At 48.1% G+C, this 22700-nt stretch overlaps 1 protein-coding gene across 1 annotated transcript in view; it reads left to right on the top strand.

The window, feature by feature from the left end:
- Nucleotides 1–22700, top strand: part of MVB12B (multivesicular body subunit 12B) — a 176413-nt gene that overhangs the window by 80397 nt on the left and 73316 nt on the right. The window contains exon 7 of the mRNA XM_059410797.1: nucleotides 16784–16878. Within this exon, the coding sequence (XP_059266780.1) occupies nucleotides 16784–16878 (95 nt within the window). The remainder of the gene's footprint in view (nucleotides 1–16783; nucleotides 16879–22700) is intronic.

Below are 22700 nucleotides of genomic sequence, written 5' to 3'. Positions count from 1 at the left end.
TCTTAAAAGATTTTATTTATTTATTTGACAGAGATCACAAGTAGGCGGGGGGTGGGGGGGAAGCAGGCTCCCTGCTGAGCAGAGAGCCCAATGTGGGGCTTGATCCCAGGACCCTGAGATCATGACCTAAGCTGAAGGCAGAGGCTTAACCTACTGAGCCACCCAGGCACCCCCCAACTCTTAGTTTTGGCTCAGGTCATGATCTCGGGCTTGTGAGATGGAGCCACCAGCTGGGCTCCGCTCTGGGCATGGAATCTACTTGAGATTCTTTTTTCCACCCCTCCCCTATCTTCCCCCCGCCATTCATGGGCACTCTTGCACACTCACTCTCTAAAATAAATCAAAATCCTTTTAAAAACTGCTTTGTTGAGCTGTTGCCATTTTGAAAGAAAAAAATCCACGTTTTCTTATGCTGTTACTGACTTCCCTCCCCTCGGACACCAGTAATGCTCTGCAGTGCCCACCTCTGCGAAGCTCCAATGTACAGGGTGTAGACAGCTATACCAGGTCTCAGGTCCACTTGCAAGTCCGTTTCCTTGAGCTGTGCTGCCTCTCTCCGTGCCGCCTTCCCCTGAGCAGCTGGCCACGCGTCCTTGTGACTGCCCAGTTGGAGGAACTCCATGGTACAATTTGAATCCAAGAGTTAAATTTTAGAATGCTTGTTGAGTCCACCTGGAATTTGGGTGCAACTCCTCACCCCCACCCCCTCCATTTACATGCACAATGCAGGATATCCAAAATACAGCTTTGAATATGTTTTCTTGACCTTTGATTATTCTCTTTGCCCTTATTTCTGGTGCGTACTGGGGGATATATAACTTGACCTTCTTTACAGCACTCACAACCAGTGTTCTCTTGACTGCATTCTATCACTACTCCAAGTCTCAGTTTCCTCTTCTGGAAAGTGGGGATAAGAATATCACCCTTGCAGATTGTTCTGAGAAATAAACCGGGGACACATGGAAGTGCCACGCCAGGCCCACAGTGGGCCCGCGTGCACGTGGCTTTCTGTCTTTGTCCAGGCTTTAGTTCAGGGTCCAGTCTGAGCCCGAGACCTCTCTGTTGCCCCCATTTGGCTCCTTTCTGCCCCGGCTGTAGCTTCAATCACACCCCCGCACCCCCCACCCGCCGCCAGTTCTCGGAGAGCCAGACTGCGGGCACAGGGGCCCCCGCAAAACTGGGGCGGGGATCTGGGGCGAGATCGCTGTGCTCACAGGTGAGCAGCTGGTGAGGGGTTAAGATAGTAATTGTGTAAGTCTTCCAGGCTTTCTCCCAGTTCTGCGATAATTTGATGAAGAACTTCACCCTAATTAAATATTCAAATTAGGAATAAGTGTCAATATGGCTTCCCATTGCCTGGAATGATGATTAATTGTATTCAAAACTCTAGTGGCCCGCTGTAATCTAAACTGAACCGTTGTTCTTGATTATTTTCTGCACCACACTTGCCATGTTTTTGTTTTAAGATTTAAACTAGTAATTGATTTGCCATATGCCGTCGAGCTGCACATACTTTAAAGCTGTGCGTTTAGGAACTTGGGGAGTTTGGAATTTTGATTTCCTTAGTCTTCCAGTGGCAGTTTTCTTTGGTTGGGAGAGTGCTTTGGTTGGGAGGGGGTGGGGTGTGCTGCCCAGGAGGAAAACTCATTATATAGTCAAGTTGGTAGGCTGAAGTTTTATTGATCACAGCAAGTGGGTTGCCTGAATGGAAAATAGAAAGTCTGCATTTACATTTGGCTTCTGCTTTGCATTGTCTCGGCAAAGCAGCATGTTTCTAGTGGAAAAAGCATCCACTCAAATACTAGCCCAGCCAGTTTCTTTTGCTGTGTGTCCTTGGGCAAGTCTCCTAACCTCTCTGAACCTCCTTTCACCTGAAGAGTAGAATAATACTTACCTTGTTGGGTTGGGCCGCTTAGAGATGAGCGTGAATCACGAAGAATAGTTCAGGCGCTCAGTGAGTGGTAACTGTCATAGTAACAGACGATTGTGGGGACAGAGCCTTCAGTGTTGTCCCCCCTGCCTCCCACCTCCTGACATCCGACTCCAAAACGGCCTCCCATTTCTCTGACTCCAGGAGTCTCCATTGCTGTCTCTTCCTCTGCGACATCTCCCAGCTCATTGCCTCGACTCTTGAATTTCTGCTTCATTGTTTGAGGCTTTTCTACCTGTCCGCACTTGCAGTCTTTTCTCTTGACTGATGGGACCACAGCTTCGACAGCCCTGGACTGGGCACTTCCTGGGGTTTGGTGGAGCGCCTGGTCCATGGTAGACAGACACTCAACAGATATTTGTTGTGTTCTTTTTTCTTTTTCTTTTTCTTTTTTTTAAGATTTTATTTATTTATTTATTTGACACAGAGAGATCACAAGTAGGCAGAGAGGCAGGCAGAGGGGGTGGGGGAGGGAAGCAGGCTCTCTGCTGAGCAGAGAGCCCAATGCAGGGCTCAATCCCAGGACCCTGAGATCATGACCTGAGCGGAAGGCAGAGGCTTCTTAACCCACTGAGCCACCCAGGCACCCCTGTTTGTTTTCTTTTTCTTTTTCTTTTTCTTTTTTTTTTTTTTTGGCCATTGCTTTAAAATGGAAACATATAACCTTATTTGCATATCTTTAGAGCTTTTTACTTTATGATCTAGCCGATTTATGTGTTTCAATTTACTTGTAGATATATTCCTAAAGAGGAAAGATAGAAATCTCATTTGGCTCTTTTTTTGTTTTTTCATTTTTTAAAAATTTTATTCTCTTAGAGCAGTTTTAAGTTCACTATAAAATTGAGAGGGAAGTATGGAGATTTTCCATATATCCCCTGTTCTCACATATGCACAGCCTCCCTGTTCAATATACTCACTAGAGTGGTACTCCCCCCCCCCCCACCAGGGATAAAACTACATTGACACATCGTAATCACCCCAAGTCCACAGTTCACCTCCAGGTTCACTCTTGGTGTTGTACCTTTTGTGGGTTTGGACAAAGATATGATGACATATGTCCATCATTATAAAATCATCATGCCCCAAAAATCCTCTGCGTCCTGCCTGTTCACGCCTCCCCCAGCCCCTGGCAACCACTGGTCTTTTTACTCTCTCCACAGTTTTGCCTTTTCCACAATGTCCTAGAATTTGAATCCTATAGTATGGAGCATCAGATTGGCATCTTTCACTTAGTGATAGGCATTTATCGTTTGGGTTTGTTTTTTTTAATGATCTCAGTGCCAAATCCTGTGGTTGGACTATAGTAGGAGCTCAGTTAAAAACTGGTGGACTGAATCAGTCCCAACACCAGATTATAGCAGCCTTGTGTGCCTGCTGATACAACAGTCCGTCCGCCCTGGGATGGCATCAATTCATTCAGTTTATTTGGAATTAAGTTTCAAGTCTGGGCATAGCAAGTTTATGAGATAGTGGATATCACTGTAAAGGAAATGGGTCTTTAGGTTTTACAAAACCAGACTTTGCTGGTGTCTGTCCATCACAAAACAAAACAAAGCTGTCTCATCAGTCCATGAAAAATGGTAGCAAAGTTGGCACATGGTGATTTCTTTCTGAGGTTGGCTCTAAAATCAATGAAAAAAGAAAAAACCCCATACCAGAAATTATTTTAGAGCCTAGAGTCATTAAAATGACTCTTGATATTATTAGAATGAAGTGGCAAGAAAAATGTGCAACATTGTCTCACGTTATCTCTGGGTCTTCACAGATCTGAATCCTAACTCAGGGCTCAGTTTGGAAGCACAGGGGACCCGGAGCTGGAATCCTTTCTGTGAAGTCTTTGAGGACGGTGCTGGTGCTGGTCGGGCCTTCCAGCTGAAAATGATTCATTTTAATTACCGTCCAGGGCAATCTGATACCTGAGCATATGGTCCTTAAGAAATAAGCTTGCCTAAACTGTCAGCGAGCGTGGGCAATGGTCGGGGACCTCATTCTGACACCGTTGACCAGCCTTGGAGAGCGGACGCTCTGGAAGGTGCTTATTAAAATGCCAGCAGGTGCAGCGAGGGTCCCCTTCCCTGTGACTCCCTCACCCTGCTTGTGCCAGGTGTTTTATAAGAGCCTTTTTCTTCATTAAATGGCATTCATTAAGCACGTCCTTACACCTGGCACAGAAGCTGTGTGTCACAGATGACTTCTTCCCGACGGTGTTTTGCAGGAATAAAGTGGAATTTCATGTAGCTGTTGGCTGTGTTCTTCCCCCACCCGACCACCCTCACTCAGTTATCGTGGCTTTTGCATATTCTATTCCTCTGCTGCCACCCACCCCCATCTCTGTACTTTGCTTCTGTATGTCACCTCTGGTCCTTGTCCACCAGCAGACGGGTCCTCTGGAAAACAAGATGTTCCTGTAGCACCAAACGCTGTGCTGTCTGCTTTCATGTATGTTTGGAAGCTAGACTAACACTCCCAGCAACTTCTGTTTTCTGCCATCTTCTTACTGATAAAAAGAAAACTTCTCATTGGAAAAAACTAACACGTAAAATATGTGAAAGGGGAGGAGGAAGGGAATCTGTGTCCACGCAGGCCGCTGGCCGATCCCAGTCCTGCCGCCAGCCCCGGGCCATCTCGGCTGGGAGCTGGTGTTTTCTCCCAGGCCCCTTTGATCCTTCCATGCATCCGCATATGCATAACCACAGAAGTACACCGCGTGCAGGGGAGTTTCTGTACGCAGGTCTTGTTTCATTTTATTTTGTTTTTACCGAACAGCTGAGTCTTGGAGATTTGGCTGTGGAGATATTTAAAAGAAACAAAAGAACAAAACTATGTCTGGCTCCTTCCTTCTTGTTCTGTCCTCATTTAGTGTCCTATGAGCATTTCCCCAGTTCATCGCTCTTACAAAGGCCGCCTGAAAGGACCCGGCTCCCGCCTCTCCTGCCCCTGGGTTCCCTCTCCCAGCACCACAGGGTCCCACCCAGAAAACCTGGAAACATCATTTTATGTCCGGACGGTATTCTGAATCAGATGCTTTATAATGTCCTATAAATTATATTACATTTATACCACTCTATAACGTTCCGGTTTTTGAGTCAAGCATCATGATTCCGAGCTGCGTTTTGTGATTTTCCCCATCAGGGTTCAGACCCAGGCTGTATCCCCTCAGGCAAGCGGCTGAGCCTTTCTGAGGCCATCTGTCAACCAGAGAGGGTCCCAGCGCCTAGTCGTGGGGTGCGGGTGGGGCTTGCGTGATGCGTGATGCAGGGTAAGCCCTGTGAAAACGGCAGCTAACATTGTTTGCTTGTTTTTATCTTAAATAATTCCTTTCCCATGTTTCCGGTTATTGCCTCAGGCCACATTTCTAGAGGGAAAGCAAAAATGTCAGTCCTTTTGTCTGCTTCCTTCCCGGTTCTTAAGTCTTAATTTCATATCCTCTGAAGCACATTTGAATGTATTTCTTTCAGAGGAAGGGATGTGAATGATTTTATTTATTTATTTATTTATTTTGGTCAGTGTCTTTACCTAGAAGAGACAACTTGAAGGAATAAGTAGTTTCTGAAAAGCCGCTCTCTCTCCTTAAACTTCTGTGGCTCCATTGTCTTCCGGCACATAGTATGACAGAGGAAAAGTCTGAAATCACTGCCAGTGTCTGCCGGGACGCGTCTAGGGGTGGGTCTCTCTTCATTGCCGTTCCCTGTCCTGTCAGCCCCATTGGTTTCCTTCTTTAGCGCCCCCCCCCTTTTTTTTAAAGTTTTTTAGACCAGGAAATATTTTCAGCTTTACTACAGTATACTCAGTATACAATAAACTGCACATATTTAAGTAGAATTTGATGAGCTTGTATATGTACACTTACAATACCATCACCGAATTCAAGGTCGTGCCGCCTCCAAAACTTCCTCGTGCTCCTTCGTAGTCCACCCTCCCTCCTCAGGCCGACCACTGATCCGCTTTCTATCTCTATGGGTTAGTTCATATTTCCTAGAATGTTCCGTAATATAATGGAACAATACCATGTGTATTTTTCACCTTGCCTGTTTTACTCGGCATTATTATCTTGAGATTTATCCACATCGAGTGTATCAGTAGTTTGTTTCCATTTTGTTTTATTTTTAAAGATTTGATTTATTTGACAGACAGAGATCACAAGTAGGCAGAGAGGCAGGCAGAGAGTGAGGAGGAAGCAGGCTCCCTGCTGAGCAGAGAGCCCAATACCGGACTCCATCCCAGGACCCTGAAATCATGACCTGAGCCGAAGGCAGAGACTTTAATCTACTGAGCCACCCAGGCACCCCTGTTTCCATTTTATTGTTGAGTAGTATCCATTGTGAGATGTTCTTCAGTATACTTACCAAGTCACTTATTACTGGACATTTGGCTTGTTTTTTATAACAAATAAACTGCTTAGTACGTTTGTGTACAGAGCTTTGTATAGACCTATGCTTTCCTTCCTCTTGGGTAAAAACCAAGAAGTGTAATGGCTGGCTCCACTGGTAGGATGTGTTAAATTTTCTAAGAAACTGCTGTTTCCTACAGTGGTTGTACCATTTTACCTTCCCACCAGTAATGTAGAAGAGTTCCGTCTATTCCTCAACCTTGCCCACAATTGACATTTTGGGCGATTTTTGCCTTTCTAGAAGACACATGTTGGCATCAGACCATGGCTTCAATGTCACCTCCCTAATGACCAGTGATGTTGAACATCTTCTCATGTGCTGATTGACCATTCATACATTTTCTTTAGTGAAGGATCTATTCTGATCTTTTAGCCATTTCTTTAAATTGGACTTTTTTTTTTCTATTAAGTTTTAAGAGTTCTGTATAAATGCTGGCTATAAATTGGGTATGTTTTTACAGATAACTTCTTCAGGTCTGTGGGTTATCTTTTCATTTATGTAATAGACATTCTAAAGAACAAGAGTTTTAAGTGTTGGTGAAGTCCAGTTGATTGATCTTTTTCCTTGTATGGTTTATGGTTTTTTGTGTCTTATTTAAGAAATTTTCGCCAAGCCTACGGTCACAAAGATCTTCCCCTTTGTTTTCTTCTAGAAGAGGCCATGCTCTGCCTGTGAAGTTAAGATGCATTGAAATAAAAAGTGAAATACTAGGACTTCCAGACTTAATAATTTATCCTTTCTCTTTCCTCTTTTCTAAAAAACAGTTCTGTGAACCTCTTGGGTCATTTTATATATGGTGTGAGGTAAGCGTCAAGGTTCATTTATTTACGTGTGGGTATCCAGGTGTTCTAACACCATTTGTTGGAAATATTACCCTCTTTCCCTTGAATTGTCTTGGCACCTTTTGTTGAAAATCGATTGATCATATATGCTTAGATTTATTTCTGGACTGTCCCTTCTGTAGCATTGGTCTGTATGTCTGTCTTTATGCCCTAATACCACACCATATTGATTATTGTAGCTTTACACTAAGTGTTGAAATTGGGAGTCTGGATATCCATATTTATTTAGCCATGAGTCTCTTTATTGATTTTATTGGAATGTTGAAAGCCCTATTGACTCTATAATATGGAGTCGTTATTGTTGTTTTTTACTTAGACCGTAAACTTCTTTTTCTGATTGCTACTTCTCTTTTAATTATTGTGGTTTCTTTCTAACACCTAAAATATTCAGGTTGGTTCTCTGTGTTTATCATAATTTTCCTCCTCATCGCTTGGTTCTTTCTTTCTCTATGTTCTAGAAAATCTTGGGGGGCTTTTCCATGATACTATTGATTTAGTTCTTTTGGAATTTTATTTCTCTGTTATTTCTAATGCAGATAAATTTCTCTGTATGCTATAGTAAATTCTTTTTTAAAAGCTAATGTTCTTATCTTGTTGTATGACATTTTTTGTAGACCAGCAAAAGAATGCATTTAGACTGTTGGCCAAAAGGCAGGGTGTGTAAGGTATCCCCCCATCTCACTTAGGTGGTCAGTATTGGGTAGATTACTTTCTAATTCTTCATCACCCTTCTCTGTTCACCTTAGTGTAGGGCCTCAGTGACAGGAAGCTGGCCGGAGCTGTCACTGGCCCAAAAACTCATCCAGTCTTGGTTTTTCAAGGACATGTATCATTTCATCCACCTGGTTTGATTTTTTTTCAACTATTGGTTCTTCGTACCAGTGAGAGTGAATAAACAAATGTCGTTCCTCATTATTTGGGGGATAATGTTTCTGTCTTGGAGCGGCCTGCTGCTCATGCCTGCTCTGTCCCCCAAACGCAAGTTTACATTCTCAAAGGATTTGGTCGCTGCTAGTCAGAAGAGGGACTCCCAGGCTTGTCGGGGAGCTGTGAGGTGGCTTTCGTGTGAGGAACATCATGTTCCAGTTCAAACAGCCAGACACTGGACTTCTCCTTCCTGGCTGTCTGTCCAGGCACTGTTGCCTTCCCGCCATGCTGTGTCTGTTAAATCAAGATGCATTTAAGTGGAGATTATCAAACCCTAGGCCTTCCGGACTTAATAATTTTGTCTCTTCCTTTCATCTTGTCTAGGATAGTTCTGTGAATCTCATGGGTCCTTCGTATTTTTATTCCTGCTCTGCTCTTTTTTTCCTTTATATGTATCGACACACGGTTGATAGCTCAGCCATGTGCCCTCACAGGGCTCAGGCACATGGATACTGGGGAAAAGCAAAACCTTCAATTATCTTAGACTACTTTATTCTCAAACTAAATTCTTCTTCTTTTTTTTTTTTTTTAAGCTTTCATTTGTTAGAAAGAAAAAGAAAATGAGTAGGGGGAGGGCCAGAGGGAGAAGCAGCCTCCCCACTGAGCGGAGAGCTCAGGACTACGGGATCGGGACTGTAGCCAAAGGCAGGCGCATACCAACTGAGCCACCAGGTGCCATCAAACTAAATTCTTGAGAATAGTTACTTGCCTGGCCATAACAAGTAAGTCTTGTCCTTCTGTCTTTTTTTCCACTTGTGAAAATTTATTAACTTTTTTCCATGAGCACCGTTTTCTTTGAGGAAGCGTCCCATGGAGACCAAGCCTTTGTTCTTGTTCTTACTCTTCTGAGCCCAACCCCACCAACTTCAGACCTTGGGCTTTTGTAGAGTCAGTTTCAACAGGCTGCCCTACAGCAATGGTTTGAAAACTTTGAGTCTAGGACTTCTTAATCTTTAAAAATGGAGGATTCTAAAGAGCTTGTGTTCACGTGGCTTGTGTTAGCCTATAATTACCTTACTGGAAGTTAAAACTGAGAACAATGGGGAGCATTACAACTATGCAAGGAGACCTCAGAGTGATGACCCCACAGTCTTGCAGCTTCTGAAAAACTCTGGGGTGCCTGGGTGGCTCAGTAAGTTAGACGTCTGACTCTTGGTTTCGGCTCAGGTCATGATCTCAGGGTTGTGGGATGGAGCCCTGCTTTGGGCTCCCTGCTCAGCAGGGGGACTGTTTCTCCCTCTCTCTCGGTCCCTCCCTCCCCCACCCCCTACTCCTGTGCTCACTTGCTCTCAAATCAATAAATCCTAAAAAAAAAAAAAAAAAAATTTTTTTAAATAAAAATTTTTTTAAAAAGGAGGTGAGACCTGAAAGTGACATCTGTCTCTAACTGTGAGTCTGCCTCTGTCTTACCGGCCACCACTTCATCCACGCTGCCCCCTGACAGTCTGAGAGGACATCAGGCATCCCCACTGCCTGGGCAGAGCCTGCTCCATTCTATGTGGCCACTGGGTCCAGAAGATTAATGGTAACATTTTAAAAATTCACACAGACCTGGAATCAGCACTAGAAAATACAGATTTAAATTAACAAGGAAAAAGCAGAATCCCATCAAAGGAAATAAATCGTGCTGGCAACTATTGTCACCTAATAAAATGTGTTCCATAACTGACGGGCTTTCCTATGGAGCTGTCTGCAGCTAGTGGCCATGTTAATTGAATAAGGTGCCTAAAACTGACTTGGGGGGAAAAATGAAATTTCCCTCAGCATCTATTCAGCCAGAGCCGTTGTCAGCAGCCCTTATGACACTGACCTATTTGTTCCACAACAGCCAGTCCCTCCTGCAGAATGTGGTGGTTGCTCAGCCCCGAGGCCCCCGTCCTCTGGGCTGTCCCCTGCATAGGAAATGGGGAGGAGAGCTTGGTACAGTGCACCCTCTTCTAGTTGGAATTCTCCAGGGACCAGATAGATTTTGGAAGAAGAAGCCATCATTCAAGTCAGGGGGCAAAAATGGTTGGCCTCTGACAGTCCGTTTGTTCCAGTGGTCCAAGGCCTACTGGGGATGGTTCTAAAAAGTCTTCCTCTCTAGGCACCTACCTAGCTAGAGATGGTTTCCTGAGTCCTTAGGTCTATCTCTTAGCCTGCTAGTGATCTTTATGAACTTTCCTAAAATCTAAAACAAGGCCTCTGCTTATGGAGTAATCAGTAACTTTGGAACCCATTGATAGAACCTTGCCAAACATGCTGTCCAGGGGACCCCAACAGCTGTCATGTTCTTAGACTGCTCAGTTTGGCTAGAAGCCATGGAATACCTACTTGTTCTTAGAACCCTCTGGACTAGGTGCTTCAGAAGACAAGAGCCAAAGTGCCCAGCTCCTTCTTTCCTCTGCTAGCAACACCCAGCGTCATGAATGGCATGTTCCTTTCATCTCTTTAGACAATCAGGTTGTGGGAAATAAGCCCAGGTGTTGGGTTAACCAATCACAGCTTCAAGTGTGAAAATGAGGATTTGATATCACTTCTCGCTAGATGCTGCAGTGAGAGGCATGGCCTCTGGCTGTTGGTCTTCTGAAATGTTTTGAATGACTGTAAAATATTTCATCAGACAGTTGTACCATAATTTTTTAAGCAGTCCCCTATTGTTTGAGATCTGATTCCACTTTTGGCTTTATAAACAATGCCATGATGAATGTATTTACTATTTATGTAAAAATACTCGGGAATCAGAAATAACTGCATTTTCCAGTTAACCGGCCTGTCCTGGGGATGAGAAAGAGACAAGTGGGAAGTTTTCATGTAAGTCAAAGTACAAGTCAGTGTAAGAGTCACTCATTCATTCAATATTCTGTAAGATCACCTATCAAGTGATCCTAGAGGCTCTCATATTTTAAGTCTCCTCTGTGTGGAGGACACTGTTCTAGGCACTGGCGATACGGTGGAAAGTGTAGTGTAGATCATGTTCTGGTGACCTATGAACAAATCGGACAGTCCTGTAGAGTGGGAAGGGTCTGCAGAGAGGAAAGTGGGGTGTTGTAAGAGCGACTGGAGGCAGCGTGCCCCAGCAGGCATCTAGGGGCGTGGCCTGCCTGAGGGAGGAACCAGCGTCTGGAGAACTGGAGGAAGAGTGTTTAAGGCAGAGGGAACAGCAAGCACAAAGGCCGTGAGGCAGGAACGAGAGTGCCGGGAGCTGGTAAGGTTGGAGGATGTGAGTGCGGGGACCATGAACAAGGCAAGCTCAGAGAGGAGCGACGGGCTGGCAGGACCTCCCAACCACGGGGCATTTGGATTTCATTCTAATACAGAGGGAGGGCACTGGCGGGTTCTGTCATGGTCCTGGACTATGCCCTTCATCAGTGGGATGCTAAAACAATGACCGGAGTGGGAAGAATCAGAATAGGAGCTGTGTGGGAAATTATAAGGGACATTCTGCTTCTACACACCCACTACATGCCGGGTTCTGTGCCGTCTGCTCGGCTTGGTCACAAGGTATGCAGGAGGGGGCAACACGCCATCCCTGAGGGGCACCCAGCTCCCGGGGGTAGTGCTGGGACTTGAACCTACATCAGACCGACTCCAGGGTTGGTGCTGCTAACTGCCACCACTGCTCTCTCTCCCTGGGCATGTGGTTGGGCCGTAGGGTGTCCCATTCTGTTGCTTTTCCCTTGGTGACATGGTATCAGAGGGACTGTGTCCTGCCAGGATCATCAAGCCAGTCAGTGGCTGAGATGCTGAGTCCTTGGTCTCATCGCTTGCAACAGGGTCTGGGGACGGACCGTGCAGTCCTCACTCTATATACCTGAAAGCCGAGATGATACAGTAGGGCAACTTCCAGTTAATAGTGTTTACCCCTGGAGGATACGTGGATGAACGTTTTCCCTAATTCTTAGCATTCTCTTTGTTAGCTTTCCCTCTGAAGCCCCCAGCCCCGTTCCCTGATCTATCAGACGGAGTTAACTATTCCAATCGGAAAAGGTTGCCGGGAGGATGAGGCGAGGCGTGTGCGTGAAGGCACCCAGCCCAGTGCCTGGCTTGAGGTCTCCCCACTCCACCCGGCCCCTGCTGGGGAACTAGAATCTCCTTTCACTCTGCTATCACCAGAGCCTCGCTGGTTCCTGTCATCTGTCACTTTCAGGCTAATCTGACGCTGCAGTGCCCCTGGGCCGCTTCTCCTTCTACAGGTGACTTGCTCTTTCCCTTTAACCATAGGTTATCTGTCCCCTCGGCCCCAGCTGCCCATTCTCATTACAGGAGGCTTTGCTGTGGCTTTTCCTCCTCCCACCCCCTACATTTCCTCTTCCTGAGTCTGGAGAACAGAAGTGAAAAGCAGCTCTTTGCAATGCAGGGAACCCTTTTCTTTAAAGCTGTCCCTGGTCGGGAGCCTCTCATCTCTCTGGGTGCTGCATCGTACCGTCCTGTAGCAGCTGAGGAGCCAGAGTCTGGGGTGACTTCATTTCCGTTCACTGCAATCCTGTTGAGCTATGACTGTCGAAGATACAGTCGGGTGTGCGACTCGAATGTGCTGTTAACGTCACATGTACTCTATGAACCACGCATTGTATGTAGGAGATCAGAAATCCTTTTTCTCTCTCCCGCCCCCCACCACCTCCCATAAATTCCCAGTCACCACCGATCCCTTCTTATATTATACCTGTTTTCTTCCAGGGCAGAGACGAGCGGGATGCCTGGTGTAATAGAGACCACTTGAGTCTGATTGGCAAACACACACATGGGTAGAAATGGAGTCACAGACACTCTGCAGTTTATACCAAAAGATCCAGAGGTTTTATTGGAGTAGATTCAGCGCTTGATTTGGTCAACACGTGCTCAACCACTATCTACTCCAGGTCAAAAAATCATCCTACAAAATGGGCACAAATTAATGAGCTTCGGCCCTGATTTTGAGGAGGCCACAGTCGTGTTAGGAAGACAGGCTCATATCAGATGCTTCAAATAATTTGTGCAAACTGGAGAGAGAAGGGACATGCAGGCCTCCGGTGAGCCCAGAACAAGCCCAGGGAAGGTTCTACCAGAGAAGGCATGCTTGGATGGGGTCTTGAGGGATGAATAGGAGTTCGGAGTGTAGGTAAGGAAGAAATGGAGATTCTACGAAGGGAAACAGCCTGGCTAAAGAGTCAGGCTAAGGCATGAACATCACATCACATATTCAGAGATTTACAGAACTTTCCCCTCTTCTGGGTAGAGGGAGAAGTAAACAGGGCAAGAGACAGTTGGGAAAGCTGGGCTAGTGTGTGAGCACCGCTAAAGTCAGGGAATGGCTGAGGATGAGGTTGCCTCAGGAAAGCATATGGAATGAGGACAGAGCTCAAGCAGAACCCTGACAAAGAGTAAATTTTAAAAGTTGGAGGAGGGACCAGAAAGGACATCTGCAAGGAAGAGCGGCTGGCCGGGGTAGGGGGGTTGCCGAGCATGTCAGCCAGGCACGATCAGGTGTCCCAGAGAAGCAGGAAAAGTTGAGACCAGAGAGTCCACATCGGGCGGGGCTGCTAAGGAGCCAGGCACCTTAGTTTCTCTGGTATAGCCTTTGTTTTTAAGTCCTGTATACCGCACAGTTTCCCCCAGACTGTTCAGAGGGCTGCAGTAGGACACTTTGGCAGGAACTGGGAAGGGTCTACACACAGTAAGTGCTCAATAATTGCAGTTTCACGAGAATCCCCACTGTAATTTGCTGCTCTGTTCCCGTCTACCACGGCATCGCCGTTTTATCTCCTCACCTTCCCATAGGCAGGCAATCTTTTAAAACTGCAAGTAGGATCTTTCCACATCTCTGCTTTAAAATCCTCCTGGATCAAGTTGAGCTCATGTAGGCCCTCCCACCCCCACCCCTCGCTGTGGCCTGGCAGCCCTTTTGTGCCTGGTGCCACACCCTCTCCTGGCCTTCAGGCTCCAGCCGCCCTAGCTCCGTGCCAGATCCTCTCTTCACCAGACTCCCTGCTTTGTAGGAGACTCACTGCAGAGCCTGGAGCCCTGCTCCCCTTCCTTCCTGCCGGGAGTCCTCCGTTCTCCCCAGACACAGCACTTGCTCTGCATGCGTGATTCCCTTTGTAAGCAGGTGTTCCCTTAAGTTTGTGGGTGTTTTCCTGCCCTCCCCCATCCCGCTGCAGGGTGAGCTCTGTGCACACAGGGGTCCTGCCTGTTCTGCACTTCCCGCCCCCTCACACCAGGCCCCATCTGCATATTCTCCTATCAGACTCTCAGCCTCTCTTTAACCACTGAATGGCTGGGCTGACCCTCTTTTCTCTTCCGGCTTCTGCTTGGCTCTTTGCCATCCAGGTCTGCCTGTCTTCGGAAGTTCCACTAACACCCACCTCCTCCTCAAGCCTTCCTGAATGCCTCCAGCCCCTGGGTAGGCAGGGGGACTGCACCGCACAGATGTGTGATGCCCTTAGTTTGGGTGGATGCACCTTTCGAAAATGCTTTCAAGGCTTAGAAATCTTCAGGCATGGCAGCCCTGCCTTGTAGTTCTTCCCCGGCTTCGGGAACCCCCCTCCCCCGTGGTGTGGTGGGTGCGAAAACAGCAGCCGCCCCAGCCAGCTTTGTGGATGTGCGGCCAGCTCCGTCCCACGGGCGCGGACTCAGAAGGCCCACATCAGGCCCAGGGCTGTGCTGGTGCCATCTCCCGTGCCGACCGTTCGAACCACGGCCTCCAGGTCTCAGTGTGTGCTGGGCCCTACGCTCGCCTTGTAGGAGCGCGAGGAGCCAGAAGAGACCGCCTGAGCTCAGCATCCCCCGAGGCCTGGCACACGGCGGCACCCTCTGCGGGGTCACCTATCATCATTTTAGCTCCGCTCAACCACAGCCACAGTCCATAATTCATTCTTCTGTGTGCTCAGCTTCATTGACTCAGTGCTGCGGTCAGAGGCGTTGATCAACTGTGTAAAACCCTCCTGCAGCTGCTCCTTACCCTCCCAGGGTCGCAAACCTGGCCGGCCTTCAACGTCACTCCTGGAGCTGTTAAAGATAGATTCTTGGCCGCACCCCAGGCCCCCCAATCCAGGCTCCCCGGGCTCGCGGCTGTGACTCTGTGTTGTTAGCGAGTGCCCCGCAGCCCGGATGCCTTCGTTTGTGCTGTGATGGGCAGAACAGAGTTAGGAACTCTTGTCTGAGGGAATGAAGTCTTGAAGCATGGCGGGGGGGGAGGGGGTCCCTTCCAACCTGGCCTCAACCTTACCAGCCTCGCTTCCACACATACCCTGACCCTGTACGCCAGAGGCTTGGCTTTCTCTGACCACCCAGTGAGTTCCTTTTACTCCATCAGTACCCGTGTCCTCTTCTGACAAGGGGTCACTAGAACCCCAGCTTCTTTCTCAGAGCTCTTGTGCTCCCTCGCACCCAGGCACCTGCCCTGTTGCATCTGGTGCTTTATTTCTACACCTCGATCCCCTGTAACCCGGGCACTCCTTCAGTGAGCGCACCCCTGCATCCTTTGTTAGCATTAGTAAAAGCAGACACTCAGATCCGCTCCACACATGTCAGAGTCTCCCTGCACTTAGGTCTGCTGGTTCCCACCCCCTCTTTCACCAGCCCTGGGTCTAGGCAGTGCTCAGCAAAGCCCTCTACCCGCCGGGTTGAGCCAGACCGTTCCATGGCACAGATGTTCGCCTCAGTGTTCATGCTACAGCAAGCAAACCAAATGCCTTTACAACCGTTGGTGCTCGTCTTGTCACCAAGAGACCCTGTGGGGACAGGTCTTGCCTAGAGAACGTTCCCTCCCAGGAGCCTGTACGTTCAGGAGTCATTCCTAGAAGGTCATGCATTTGTTGTGTGAAAAAGGCAACATGTATAACATAAAACTTTGTCATAAATGCTCCCTTCCTCGGTCTTTTCCCTTTTGACTGAGTGCGGCCAAAACTCGGGCTACTGAACTCATTCAAGCCAATCCCTAGGCCTGCCAGTAAGATGCCTTATTGTTGTTTTTTCTCCCAGACCTGTTGGGTTTTAAATATATTTCTTATCATCTTAATCTTCTTTTGCATTTGCTAAAGGCAGCTGATGACCACACCAAATGGATTATTTACTTTGCTTGAATACTCAACTTGGGCTCTGTGGGCACCTTGAGCTTTAATGGCCAACACCTTTGTCATAAAAAGCCAATGCTGGACCAATCGAGATGATTTCCTGAGCACCTACTGTGTACTCCTGCCAGAGGGCGAACACACAGGCCCAGCAGTTCAGGAGAGCAGGCCTTTCTGATTCTCAGTGGTTGTATGTTTTCCTGGACTCACGTGGTAGTAATAATACTCTAGACCTTCATTCACAAAGTGCTCCTTGCCCTACTCTCAGTGGCCTATGGGACAGGAATGAAAGCCATTGGGTGGACAATGGAAGCTGGATGGCAAAACATGCCTGGGCTCCTGGTCAGGGTCAAGTGTTTTGTTTCTGCGGGTATATTTTGCCCAGTGAGCAGAGATCGAGACAAAGTTGCTCACACAGGCCATAAGGCTTGGGAAACATTTTCCTCCACTTGGATATTCTTGGAATTGAAGAAGGTGGTCGCTGATGTCTGGAAACTTCTGAATTCCTTGAGGGGGCTTTGAGCTGTTGGGGGGCCTGCTCCACGGGCACCCCCTCCTCCTGCTCTGTGCTGCTACGGGCTGGTGGTGGCGCGGGTGCTTTCTGAGCCTTGGGGAGTGCTCTGTGCGCCCTGTAACCTCCTCTCTCCTCCGTCTCTTTCTTAGGCACATCTCACTAACGCTTCCTGCTACCTTCCGAGGCAGGAACAGCACTCGGGCTGACTATGAGTACCAGCACTCCAATCTGTATGCCATATCAGGTACGTGGGGCCTCTGCTCATGGCCAGCTACGGTGTCTGTGTCCCGGGCACCACCTCCCTCTGTGTGTCTCCTGGCTTCGAATGGCATCTGTCTTACCTGTCTCTTCACCCTGCGAGGAGCCTGTCCCCTGCAGCGATTAGCCCTTTCCTTCCTTTGTGTCACCTCAGCACTTAGAGAAGGGCCAGACACTCTGTGCATTTGGAAACTAACGATGAAAAACAATGTGTGGATTTCGCGAGCTTGAAGGGAGGTTTCCAGAGGATACTCTGTGCATTGTTCACCTGCCAGAGCCAGGGCGGGTTTCCCATGGGGTCTCGGGAGTGGCACAGAGCTGAGGCCCAGTCCACTCACCAGCCTGTGTCCAGGTCTGTTCTCCCCTCTCATTTCCCAAAGCTAGGTTTGCAGCCAGAAGGGACGCTGGCTGTCTCCTTTCCCACCCTCGTCATAAGGGTCTGTGATTTCTGACCTCGGCCTTGAAGTAGATGGTGGTCCTTCGGCCGGAACCTCAGCAGTGCGCGTTTGCCTTCCCACCTTCGCCACGGAGGGGAACACTTACAGGCCTGATGGCAGAGTGGAGACTCATGGGGTGCCTGGCAGCACAGGTGATGCGCTAAGAGCCCAGGAAACCCGTAAGTTCACCTCCGATGATCCTAGGCCTCCAGTCAGGGGCGTTTGTATTTAAGGGGGAAGTGGCAAATCGGTGCCACTTACCAGCGCATGGCCTTAATGGTGAGTGACGTTTTGAACACGGGAACATGGCACTCATTCATGTACCATAATGAATCCGTTATTTAAAAGGTAATCTTTCTTCTAAAAATTGCAACTTGGGGTTACTAAATAGATGAAATAGAACAATGGTATAATTCATGTCAGTATCAGTTTCTCTTGTTATGATCACTCCCTAATAGGTTTGGAAGTAGAAGCAAAAGCCAGTTGTTCCATTTCTGGGTGGGGGGAAGAGGAAGACCTGGGATGTCCTTAAAGCCCGGGCGCCTGGCCGACCTCCAGGAGCCCAGCTCCTTAAAGGGGCAGAGGGAGCGCGTCGTCTCAGAAAAGCACCTCCAGAGAGAGTTACTTTTGTGCTGTGGCTATTTCAGCGAAGTCGACAAGGAGCATAACAAGTGTGGAAAGATGACCTATTTTGTAGAAAAGCTATTTCCCCAGATGCTTCGTGGCAGAGTAGTGCAAAACAGGTCTGTGAAACCCAGCAGGGCAGCCCCGTTCCGAATGCGCAGGAGGAAACCTCAGTCAAAGCCGATGCTTCTTTCCTTACGCTTGCAAACCTTTTTCCAGCCACGGTGTTCGGCTCGAGCCCCCCCCCTTACCTAGGTTCTCTGATGCCTTTCCCAGCTGTTGACATTTTTGCAGAAAAGGACCCACAGAGCGAAACCTCCTCTGGTTTGGCAGGAATGTTCCTGTCTGCCTCTGGACCACTGCTCCCTCGCCCCTCAGCTTTGATGAGGTGTTTTCTGGGCTCATTTCAGCCGTGAGTTTAGCAACACCAAGGTAACAGCCTCAAGACACAGGGGAAGCCATTCAGAAACTTCCTGTTACATTTATGTAAGTGGCAGTTGGTGGGATTTTATCTTCCAAACAGTGGTAGTAGAGGCTGCCCCCTCCTGTGTCTCCCCCCCCACCCCAGCAGCAGGCAGCCCCCAGCACCTCTGTGGCTGCCGGCACCAAATTGCTCCACCAGGGTCCGAGGCTGCTTTGTGGGAAGGCTGCCAGAAAGAGCCCGCAGGACCTGCCAGCTCCATAAGGCCTGCATGCTCAGCACTGGGCAACCATGGTGCAGCCGGGAAGCCTGCCCGCCCCCCACCGGCTGCCTGCCTGCGAGCCGTGCTGGTGGAAGGGAACAGAGACCATCTACCCCACCCCCAACCCCGTCCCTGCCATGAATAGCGTTTGGCACAGAATGGCACATCTCAGTTTGGGATTGCAGAGTTAAGGTTTCAAGGGTTGATTCCAAAAGCAGTGGAGGCAAAAGTGTGCCCCAGGCCCTCGCCGTTGCCTGGTGCCCTACATACGGTGGCTGGAGCTCAGCCAATAAGGAAACGAAGCCTCAGACTGTTCCGAACTGGCCCTGGTGCCCGGCTGCCACAGGCTTCGGGGGTCTGCCTTCCATGCAGACTGCTGGTGCGTTCTGGTGCGTTCCTGAAAATATGTAGTGAGGGCTCCCTTCACACGCGGGCACCTCCTAAAAATGAGTAGATTTCTAGGTGAAGTAAATTGAAAAGCGAGTAGCCCATGCTTAACTTGTGTGTGTGGTTGTTAAAGTCATATTAACTTTTCAGTGTCTTCTCAAAGGCATGCCCGTTTTCCAGCCCCTCTCCTGTCCCCCGCACAGAGGCTGCTGGTGACTGTCAGGGGTGTAGAGGGAGGGACAGCGCTCAGAGTTGCTGGAGTAAGGGGAGGGGACTCTATGGAACTGTGGCCCCGGTGCGCAGAGGCGCTCATGAGCTGTTCATGGGAAGGAGAGCCTTTAGCCCAGGAATGCCCCCTGTGACCTCTGCGGCAGGCGATCTGACCTGCTTCTCGAATGCATCCCGACGTGTGGGCCTCCACCTCCGCCTATCCTATTCCACCTCTGCAAGGTCCTCCCCTGCTCAGCTGAGCTCATGTTCATACCCACCCAGCCATTCGGGCTGCAGATGTGTTCCACTGGCCAAGGTGTGCCAGCTGCCAGCTGCTCAGCCAGTAGATCTCTTGCGCCCACAGAAGTGGGGTGAGGGGCTTCGGCTAACTCAGTGCCGAAATCCTGAGAAGCGCATGTCCCTTGCCTTGCCACTTCGTACCCTCATCACATGGCCACAGGGCCTGCCTTTGCTCCTCGTGCATCCACCAATAAGAATTTTTTCTGGAAAACACTCACAGGTGTTCAGGAAGGTTTATCCACAGGGATGAGCGCTGCTGCTTCTTAAAAATAATACTCAGGGAAAGGGCTTGGGGTGGGGCTCTTAAATGCCCCAGACAAAAAGCGAAGGGTTAAATTGTGGAACATTCTTAAAAGATTTGATGCCATAACTCTTAAGGCATCAAAAATGATTTGGATAAAAAGGTGCAGGTGAATGTTGTTAAGTGACAACCAGAATGAGCAATGTGATCACATTTTTTAAAATATCCAGGAACACCTGAGCAGCTCAGGGAAGCATCCGACTCTTGATTTCTGCTTAGGTCATGATCTCAAGATCATGGGATTGAGCCCCACATCAGGTTCTGTGCTCCGCATGGAGTCTGCTTAAGATTTTCTCTCTCCCTCTGCTCTTCCCCTGCTTGTACACATGCTCTCTCTCCGCCCTCCCACCCCTAAAGAAGAAATCAGAATGTCTGGAAAGGTACCCCCAAAGGTGTTTACAGTGGTTTTCACCAGTCTTTCCTGCTCTTTTCTTTCCCCTTCCGTGCAGTGTCTCATTTCTCTATGCTGGCAGGTGTTACTTTTATAATAAAAAGTTTGGGCGTGCCTGGGTAACTCAGTCAGTTACGTGCCCAGCTCTTGGTTTTGGCTGAGGTCACGATCCTTGGGGTCCTGGGATCGAGCCCTGCATCAGGCTCCACACTCAGAGTCTGCTCCAAGGATTCTCTCCCACCCTCCCCTTGCTCTCCCTCAAATAAATACATAAGTCTTAGAAAGAAAGCAAAGCAAAGAAAATGTTTAGACCCAAAGTTCATTTGGCGTGCTCTTAGTAAGCCATGCTGGTCCCCGCGATTACCTTGCCTTTTCTCAGTGCTCCCAAGCCTCCTGACGCCTCTTCTGAATTCTGTTGGAAATCACCTCCAGGCCACAGATCGATAATTTTCTTATGGTCCTTTTTGAAAATATGGGGGTTTTATTCCCCTTGTTGTCCAGTTGCTGGTACTCCTGTCCACTGCTGTCCCCCAAAGACCACTGACCACCAGTCTAACACCACTGGTGGTCCAGACGCCGATGGGATGTGGGAGCCCAGCTGCTGGGGCTGTCTCCTCGCCTGCCTTGCTCCTCACATCCCGCATCATCATCTCGTTCTTTTCCTTAGGCTTGAGGATGGTTTTCCTTGAAAGAGGAAGTAGAAATCGAGTGGTAGGTTTGGCCTGGTTTGGCTCACTGTGATCCATGTGTGTTAGAGTTGGCAAACCACTTTTTTTTTTTTTTTAAATCCTTGTGTCTGATAAATGGCAGCTCATGGGTTCACGCTTTCCTGACAACATTCGAACTGGCTTGTCCCCCTTAAGACCTTACCTCCTGGGAGGTGCCTCCTTGGGCCATGTTGATTTTCTAGATTCTACCCCAAAGCCCTACTCCTGCGAGCCCTTGTTGGGCTTTTTGGGAGCTGTTCATTTTCTTCCTAAGAATGTCCCGTTGGGGACGGTATGTGCTACGGTGAGTGTTGTGAAATGTGTAACCTGATGATTCACAGACCTGTACCCCTGGGGTACATAATACATTACATGTTAATAAAATTTTTTTTTTTTTTAAATAAGAATATCTTCTCTGTTCTGGGGAAGCCTGGGTGGCTCAGTTGGTTAAGCAGCCAACTCTTGATTTCGGCTCAGGTCATGATCTCAGGGTCATGAGATCGAGCCCCATGTTGGGCTCTGCACTCCGTGCAGATTCTGTTTGAGAATCTCTCCCTCTGCCCCTCCCCCCCCCCCACTCTCTCTCCCTGTCTCTCTCTCTCTCTCTCTCTCTCACTCTCAAATAAATAAAATAAATCTTAAATATATTTATTTTTTCTGTCCTGGAAAGTCTTCTGATTTAGTCCTGAATGATAGCCTCCTAAACTTTCTGTTCCCCCTAGAATTATTTTAGATGTCTAGATGTCTGATCATTTATTTCTAGGCCAGCCGGTCCAGAAAGATAGAAGGCAGCTCCAAAAATACATGTAACCAAATGAAAATGGAAGCGAAAAAGTAAGAGTGAGCAAAAATACAGGATAGAAAAGGAGGGTGCAGCTGTGGGTGAGGTTTTGCACAAAGGGGATTCTGGATTTGGTTCCGAATCAGGACAATCTCTGTATGGATAAGATTAAAACAAAGCTGGTTGACTAGGATGAACCTAGCTTTTCCTTAAATGGAATTTAAGGCCCATAAAGAGGGCCAAGTACAAGGCTTTGGACAACAAAACAGCCACTTTTCAGTGAGTTTGAGGAGGACAGCCTAGGTGCCCCCATATTAGGAGATCTGCTCCTGTTTGAACCCCTAACATGCTTGGCTGTTGAGTGAGATGTTTCTTAAATGGTCTTGGGTGTCACGTGTCTTAGGGACTGGAGATGTGGAGGTATCAGGAATGCAGGTTCCCTGGCCTCCTGTCCCACCTAGAAGATGCACCTGGGCCGGAGTTTCCCCACACGGAGAAGCTCAATCACAAGGTGCCCAGGATCACTTTTTCTAAGCACGAATGTCTATCTGTCTTAGGACGGTTTCACTTAATGAACAGGATACGATAGGTCTGGGAAACCACACTGTGCCATTCTTTTGTTTTGTTGTTGTTATCCACTGATTCATATCTCTAAGTGAAGTATTTTTTTCCAAAGAACCTATTTTTCTCCCTTTTGAAAAAAATGGCATAGTAATATAAAATAGTAAAATTAAGCAAATGCACATTGAAACTGGCACATAATGAAGCCGAAAATCTTGAACAGTCCATGAATGCAGGTTGAGCCATAAGGCAGAAACACAGTGCAGGGATCCGAGGGGTCCAGCTTCCCTTCCCTTTCCTCTGTGGGCAGATTGCCTTGCTAATACCTTCATTTATTCAGGAGCATTGGGCTGGCCGTGGAATAGATTGCCCACACTATCCCTTTTGAGAGTCAAAGGGGCTCCCACTTGTACCTGGACAAAGCGG

The sequence above is a fragment of the Mustela nigripes genome, chromosome 9, assembly GCF_022355385.1.
Source record: "Mustela nigripes isolate SB6536 chromosome 9, MUSNIG.SB6536, whole genome shotgun sequence".
Classification (NCBI taxonomy): Eukaryota; Metazoa; Chordata; class Mammalia; order Carnivora; family Mustelidae; genus Mustela; species Mustela nigripes.
This window is presented reverse-complemented; position numbering and strand designations above follow the sequence as displayed.